The following is a 7,892-nucleotide window of genomic DNA, read 5'->3' on the forward strand; positions in this document are numbered from 1 at the left end:
TTTTTTTTTTTTTTTTTTTTTTTTGAGACAGAGTTTTGCTCTGTCACCCAGGCCAGGGTGCAGCGGTGTGACCTTGGCTCACTGCAACCTCTGCCTTCCAGATTCAAGTGATTCTCCCAGCTCAGCCTCCCAAACAGCTAGGACTACAGGCACATGCCACCCACCATGCCTAGCTAATTGTTTTTATATTTTTAGTAGAGACAGTTTCGCCATATTGGCCAGATTGGTCCTGAACTCCTGACCTCAGTTGATCGGCCTGCCTCGGCCTCCCAAAGTGCTGGGATTATAGGCATAAGCCACTGTGCTCGGCCTATTTTTCTTTTAAATTTCAAATTATCTATATTCATTGAAATAAATCAAAATAGGCTGGGCGTGGTGGCTCACGCCTGTAATCTCAACACTTTGGGAGACCGAGGCGGGTGGATCACAAGGTCAGGAGATCGAGACCATCCTGGCTAACATGGTGAAACCCTGTCTCTACTAAAAATACAAAAAAATTAGCTGGGCATGGTGGTGTGCACCTATAGTCCCAGCTACTTGGGAGGCTGAGGTAGGAGAATGGCCTCAACTCGGGAGGCAGAGCTTGCAGTGAGCCGAGATCGTGCCACTGCACTCCAGCCTGGGCGACAGAGCGAGACGGTGTCTCAAAAAAAACAAAAAAAAAGAAGAAATAAATGAAAATAGGCCGGGCGCGGTGGCTCAAGCCTGTAATCCCAGCACTTTGGGAGGCCGAGACGGGCGGATCACGAGGTCAGGAGATCGAGACCATCCTGGCTAACATGGTGAAACCCCGTCTCTACTGAAAAATACAAAAAACTAGCCGGGCGTGGTGGCGGGCGCCTGTAGTCCCAGCTACTCGGGAGGCTGAGGCAGGAGAATGGCGTGAACCCGGGAGGCGGAGCTTGCAGTGAGCAGAGATCCGGCCACTGCACTCCAGCCTGGGCGGCAGAGCGAGACTCCGTCTCAAAAAAAAAAAAAAAGGAAATAAATGAAAATAGCACAGAATAAGCGAAAAATGGATCCCAGCCTTCCCCACTCCTATTTCCTAGGGCTAAGCATGGTTAACCATTTAATTACCAGTATTTATTTAGTTTTTTGAGATGGAGTCTCACTCTGTCACCCAGGCTGGAGTGCCGTGGTGTGTTCTCAGCTCACTGCAACTTCACCTCCTGGGTTCTAGTGATTCTCCTGCCTCAGCCTCCTGAGTAGCTGGGATTACAGGTGCACGCCACCACACCTGGCTAATTTTTGTATTTTTAGTAGAGACGGATTTCACTGTGTTGGTCAGGCTGGTCTCGAACTCCTGACCTTGTGATCCGCCTGCCTTGGCCTCCCAAAGTGTTGGGATTACAGGCGTGAGCCACCACGCCTGGCCTAGTTTTTGTATTTTTAGTAGAGATGGGGTTTCACCATATTGGCCAGGCTACTCTCAAACTCCCAACCTCAAGTGATCCTCCTGCCTTGGCCTCCCAAAGTGCTGGGATTACAGGTATCAGCCACCGTGCCTGGCCTTAATTATCAGTTTTACTTACCTGCCCATATATTAGCTATATATTCCTTTGGGGATTGTTAACAGCTAATTTTAAATCTCAGGTTAACTCAATGTATTTCTGAATGACCTCTTCACTGTCTGCTCTAGTTATATAGAATCCCTAAAACATCAGATACCAACAGAACTAGAAAAGAAAATCAGCCAAAAGAGGTTTTGTTTTGTTTTGTTTTATTATCTGCTGCTTTGGGTGTTTGGTGTTTCAGCTCCCTCCCTTCAGCATGGGCCTGGGTGGCTGGCCCCTGCCATACTCTTCCGTCATATACTCTTCCATCATATTTCTTTCTTTCTTTCTTTCTTTTTGCAGAGAGGGTCTCACTCTGTTACCCAGGTTGGAGTGCAGTGACACGATATCGGTTCACTGCAACCTCTGCCTCCTGGATTCAAGCGATTCTCATGCCTCAGCCTCCCGAGTAGCTAGGATTACAGGCGCGCACCACTATGCCCGGCTCTGTTTTTGTATTTTCAGTAGAGACGTGGTTTCACCATGTTGGCCAGGCTGGTCTCGAACTCCTGACCTCAAATGATTCACTGGCCTTGGCCTCCCAAAGTGCTGGGATTACAGGTGTGAGCCACCACACCTGGCCCCATCATGTTTCTTTCCTGAGCCCCCCACTGTTCCTTTGAGGTTGTCTGGGTAGAGATGATGCCACCTGAAGGGATTTCAGGGTCACAGGCATTGGTAACCAGATCCTCTGTCCCCAGGATTCAGGGAGCTTCCAGCATGATGTGGCTGCAAAGCCCGAGGAAGTCTTCAGAACAGCACAGAAACTAGAGGCAGAGGCGTCCCCTGAGGAAGAACTCCCAGAAGCAGGTAAGGCAGTCAGCCCATCTGGGAGCAAGAGAGGTTCAATTTCCTGTTGAATAGCTGAACCAGAATCTTCCTGGCTACATCTTGTTCCTCTTTCCGTGAATCTTTGGATCTTATATAATCTTACAGAAATCAGATACAGTGTCTTGTTTGACAAGGCTGCAGGCCACAAACTCATTAACAGTGTGATGGGGCCGCATAAAACAAAGCGTCATCCACAGATTTCCCCCATTTTCAGGTTATGTGCCATCAGCCACAAGGAGGAAACATCACCATCCCCTGTCCAGATGGACAGGTGCTATCTTTGTGCCACACTCTGAGTCCTCCGTGGGCTGACGACCGGACCACAGAGGCAGATTTCCCATCCTGACTAACCTTAGAGGAGTGCTGAGGAGTCAGACGTCCACGTGGTTTTTGGGAGAACCAGGCTACAAACCAGAGAGGCCCAAATGCAGACCCCTTGTGGTTGGGCCAGCTGCTTCCTCAGGAGGCAACATCACCCAGGTGAAACTAACACCATTCATGATCTAGTTTTAGCTTTTTTTATTTTTATTTTAATTTTTGAGACGGGTCTCATTCTGTTGCCCAGGCTGGAGTGTAGTGTTATGAACACGGCTCACTGTAGCCTCAGCCTCGCAGGCTCAAGCAGCCCTCCCATCTTAGCCTCCCAAGTAGCTGGGACTACAGCCATGTGCCACTATGCCCAGCAATTTTTAAATTTTTTGTAGAGACAGTTTTGCCATGTTGCCGAGGCTGGTCTCGAACTCCTGGGGCTCAAGTGATCCTTCTGTCTCTGCCTGCCAGAGTACTGGGATTAGAGGCATGACCTACCACGCCCAGCCTGGTCTTTAGCTTTTCAATTCCAAAAATTGAATCCTGTCTGGCCCCAAAGTTTACAGGATTATTTGTGAGCAGAAACCTACCCAGGTGCCAAGGCAAGAGACTGAAGGCACAAACTGTTCCAGTATAATAAAGAAAATAGAATAAGAAAAGTTATACTAGAAATAGGATATAGAGATGATTATATATGGATATTACCAATCATTAGTTTTTAGTACTAATCTCTGCATTATCATTGTAACCAAGAAAAGGACCAGCCAATACAGAGTCAGGAGCTGAAGAGACATTGTGAGAAGTGACCAGAAGACAAGAGTTGGGTGCCAGATGTAGGGTTCCGGCCTAAAGACTTTAATACTTTCACTGATTCGCTACTGCTATCTTCCAAGAACTTAAAAGAAGAACCAGGGGCCGGGCGCGGTGGCTCAAGCCTGTAATCCCAGCACTTTGGGAGGCTGAGACGGGCGGATCACGAGGTCAGGAGATCGAGACTATCCTGGCTAACACGGTGAAACCCCGTCTCTACTAAAAAATACAAAAAACTAGCCGGGCGAGTTGGCGGGCGCCTGTAGTCCCAGCTACTTGGGAGGCTGAGGCAGGAGAATGGCGTAAACCCGGGAGGCGGAGCTTGCAGTGAGCTGAGATCCGGCCACTGCACTCCAGCCTGGGTGACAGAGCGAGACTCCCGTCTCAAAAAAAAAAAAAAAAAAAAGAAGAACCAGGTTTGCAGGCGGAACATAAAGTGGACAAGGAGCGTGCCCACTGAAGCACAGCACCACAAGGAGAAGTTTAAGCCTCTGGATGACTGCGGGCACGCCTGGCTGATATCAGGCCTCCCACAAAAGCTGGTGGAGCAGAGTGTTCTCTAACTCCCCCAAGGAAAGGGAGACTCCCTTTCCCGGTCTGCTAAGTAACAGGTGCCTTCTCAGGCACTGGAGCTACCGCAAGACCAAGGTCTACTAAGTAACGGGTGCCTTCCCAGGCACTGGTGCTACCGCAAGACCGAGGTCTGCTAAGTAACGGGTGCCTTCCCAGGCAGTGGAGCTATTGCTAGACCAAGGTGTCCTCAAGCGGCCCTTATCAGGGTGTGACAGAGGACTTTCACTCTTGTCTTCTGCTCACTTCTGGTTGGTTTTTTTCTCGGTTACAATGATAATGCAGAGATTAGTACTAAAAACTAATGATTGGTAATATCCATATACAGTCATCTCTATGTCCTATTTCTAGTATAACTTTTCTTATTGTAACTGTTTTATTTATTATACTGGAACAATTTGTGCCCTTCAGTGTCTTGCCCCGGCCCCTGGGTAGGTTTCCACCCACAATTATAGATAGGTGTTCTCACACTACCTAATTCACAGTATACCAATGTGAATTAGTATTGGTAATGAACCACAAAGGCCATTATATCTTGTGAAAAAGCGTATGTCCCTTATCCTAGAATCTTGCATTGCCTGGGAGCCTGCACTCTTTCTTTGTGAGACAAGCCAAGGCATCACCAGAATGCCAGAAGGTTGCTGGTAGTCACAGAGAATTGACTATAGAATATTAGGGCTGGTGGGCTGGATGCAGTGGCTCACGCCTGTAATCCCAGCACTTTGGGAGGCCAAGGCAAGTGGATCATGAGGTCAGGATATCGAGACCATCCTGGCTAACACGGTGAAACCCTGTCTCTACTAAAAATATAAAAAATTAGCTGGGCGTGGTGGTGGGCACCTGTAGTCCCAGCTACTCAGGAGGCTGAGGCAGGAGACTGGTGTGAACCCGGGAGGCGGAGCTTGCAGTGAGCTGAGATCACACCACTGCACTCCAGCCTGGGCGACAGAGAGCCACCCCGTCGCAAAAAAAAAAAAAAAAAAATATATATATATATATATATGGGCTGGTGTCACATCTTCAGTGTAGGGACAGACCTTTGAGCAGGAAGCTACTAATGGTGGCCCAACAGTGCTGAAGACAAATACTTATTCTTTTTTTTTTTTTTTTGAGATGGAGTCTTGCCCTGTCGCCCAGGCTAGAATGCAGTGGTGCGATCTCAGATCACTGCAACCTCTGCCTCCCTGGTTCAAGCAATTCTTCTGCCTCAGCCTCATAGTAGCTGGGATTACAGGCACGTGCCACCACACCCGGCTAATTTTTGTGTTTTTAGTAGAGACGGGGTTTCACCGTGTTGGCCAGGCTGGTCTCAATCTCCTGACTTTGTGATCCGCCTGCCTCAGCCTCCCAAAGTGCTGCGATTATAGGCATGAGCCATCGCACACAGCCCAAATACTGATTCTTGATTCTTACCCTGATTCCTAGTTTCCTAGCCCAAGCCGATTGCCATTCCCCTTCATTTCATACCGTGTTTCTCTAGACAGTCACGGTGTAGTTAATGCAGGGGAACTTTTTTTGTTATAAGCAAATTCCAGTCCTACCTCCCTGGGTACAGTGCCAGTCGCCATAATGAAATTGTGAATGCTCCCCAAACTAACTTTTGTCCTTCCTTCCAGCAGTGATATTTACTGAGTGCTCTTGCCAGATGAAGAGCTAGGCTCTTGGGTGTAGCTTACAGACGTCTAAGTTACTCCCAGGGTTTTCTGATCCCATCCAGTAGGCAGGAGTTTTCTAGTTGGCAGCAGTGGCTCTGGTGTCAGATGGAGCCTGAGTATGCTCACCTTGGGCAAGTTGTTTTACCTCTTAAAAGCTTGTTTCAGGTAAAATGGGGTTGATAACAAGAGCTACCCGGAGATGCCCTACCTATGAATGGTTATTGAGGCACACAGCAAGCACTCAGTCAGTATTAGCTGCTGCTAGTAAACAATATTGCTAGGGATTATTGAGGTCAGCTGTTTCCAAGTTCTCAGACATAAGTACCACATCTGAGAACTGTAGTCTAACACAGGCACTTTGAGGAAGGGGGTGATACTTTCCACTGTCAGATGAGAAGCCAATTAAGGAATTGTGCAACTCTGAACACATCTAATGGCTTTTCCCAGCCCTCTTTCTCCCTCAGCCAATGAGGGTTGCACTAGGTGACCTCTGAAGCCTTCCTGTTTGGCACTATGACTGGATGGAAGGAGAGGAATCAGTGAGTCCCAGGGGAATTCTCTTCCTCATCAGAATGGCCCAGGGATTACGCCCCTGCCTTTTGTCATATATGGGTACAGGGGGAGCAGAGGGAAGATTGAAGTCAGGCCAGCCTCAGGCCCATTGGCATGGGTACCACTGCCTGAAGGAGCTGCCTGTCCAGCTATACAACCAGGCCCAGGCCCTCCTGAAGGGCAGAAACTTTGGACCTGAGTCATACGGAACCCTGATGTTGTCACTAAGGCTACCCATCATTTCCCTCTCTGTAGATGACCTGGATGGACTCCTGAGTGAGCTTCCTGAGGAATTCTTCTGTGGGACCAGTAGTTGAGACTGCCCCAACACAGGACACGCACCGTGAGCAGGCAGCTCTGGGCGTGTCTGGTCACGTCCAAGGGGGAGAAGAAGGCCAGCATGATTGGAGAGTGGACACAGCGGGGGGCTTCTGTGGTTGCTCCCACCCTGGGTGTTTTCCCTGAGAGCCCCCTCATCTCTGCGCTGCCCTCACTTTGGGCTTTCCTTTGCTGTTGGCCCCAGAATCTGGCCCGAGACTGGCTCTCCAGCCAACAGGAAAGGCATGTCACCCTCGCCTTGGGTGTCCCTCTCCTGCCTCAGCTTAGCTTTAGAGGATATTGGGCCTGGTTTTCTTGTCCCTTCATACCCTAGTCCCTGGACAGCTGAGGAGCCGAAAGAAGCCACACCACAGCAATGGCGGCCTGCCCCTCTGCACAGGGGAGGAGCATGCTCAGGCTTCCTCTGCTTTGTCTCTTCAGACCTGTGGTTGCTCTGCTCATCCGTGCCCAAGGTTCCCAGGTGCAGGACAGAGGTGTAGCCTATTGTACCTTGTTCTGAAATAAAGCAGCTCCTGCTTCTTCTGCCTCCCTTTCTTTTCCACCCCCTGCTGCTTCCTACCTGCCCTGCTAGTGCTGTGTGGCCACAGAAGGGCTCAGGCAACTGTTTATCTCTTTTTTTTTCTTTTTTATATAGTTTTAGACTTATAAATTTATAGACTTATTGCAAAGAGAGTACAGAGAGTTCCCACATACCCCACACCCAGTTTCCCAGTTATTATTATTTTATTTATTTATTTTTGAGATGGAGTCCCACTCTGTTGCCCAGGCTGGAGTGCAGTGGTGCCATCTCCGCTCACTGCAACCTCCACCTCACAGGTTCAAGGGATTTTCCTGCCAGCTGGGCGTGGTGGCTCACACCTGTAATCCCAGCACTTTGGGTGGCCGAGGCGGGCAGATCATGAGGTCAGGAGTTCGAGACCAGCCTGGCCAGCATGGTGAAACCCCGTCTCTACTAAAAATACAAAAATTAGCTGGGCATGATGGCACGCACCTGTAATGCCAGGGACTAAGAGGCTGAGGCAGGATAATTGCTTGAACCCGGGAGGCGGAGGTTGCAGTGAGCCGAGATCACGCCGCTGCACTGCAGCCTGGGCGCTGGGTGACAGGGCAAGACCCCGTCTCCAAAAAAAAAAAAAAAAATTCTCCTGCCTTAGCGTCCCAAAGCTAGGATTACAGGCAACACGCCACCATGCCGGCTAAAATTTTTTTTTTTTTTTTTTGAGATGGAGTTTCACTCTTGTCACCCAGGCTGAGTGCAATGGTGTGATCTCGG

General features: G+C 49.3%; 1 protein-coding gene across 1 annotated transcript in view; it reads left to right on the forward strand.

The window, feature by feature from the left end:
- Positions 1 to 7,137, forward strand: part of C16H17orf53 (chromosome 16 C17orf53 homolog) — a 32,738-nt gene extending 25,601 nt beyond the window's left edge. The window contains exons 8-9 of the mRNA XM_025363469.1: positions 2,255 to 2,363; positions 6,536 to 7,137. Coding sequence (XP_025219254.1) covers positions 2,255 to 2,363; positions 6,536 to 6,597 — 171 coding nt within the window. The 3' untranslated portion in view covers positions 6,598 to 7,137. The remainder of the gene's footprint in view (positions 1 to 2,254; positions 2,364 to 6,535) is intronic.
- Positions 7,138 to 7,892: the final 755 nt, after the last annotated feature.

Source organism: Theropithecus gelada, chromosome 16 (assembly GCF_003255815.1).
Source record: "Theropithecus gelada isolate Dixy chromosome 16, Tgel_1.0, whole genome shotgun sequence".
Taxonomy (NCBI): domain Eukaryota; kingdom Metazoa; phylum Chordata; class Mammalia; order Primates; family Cercopithecidae; genus Theropithecus; species Theropithecus gelada.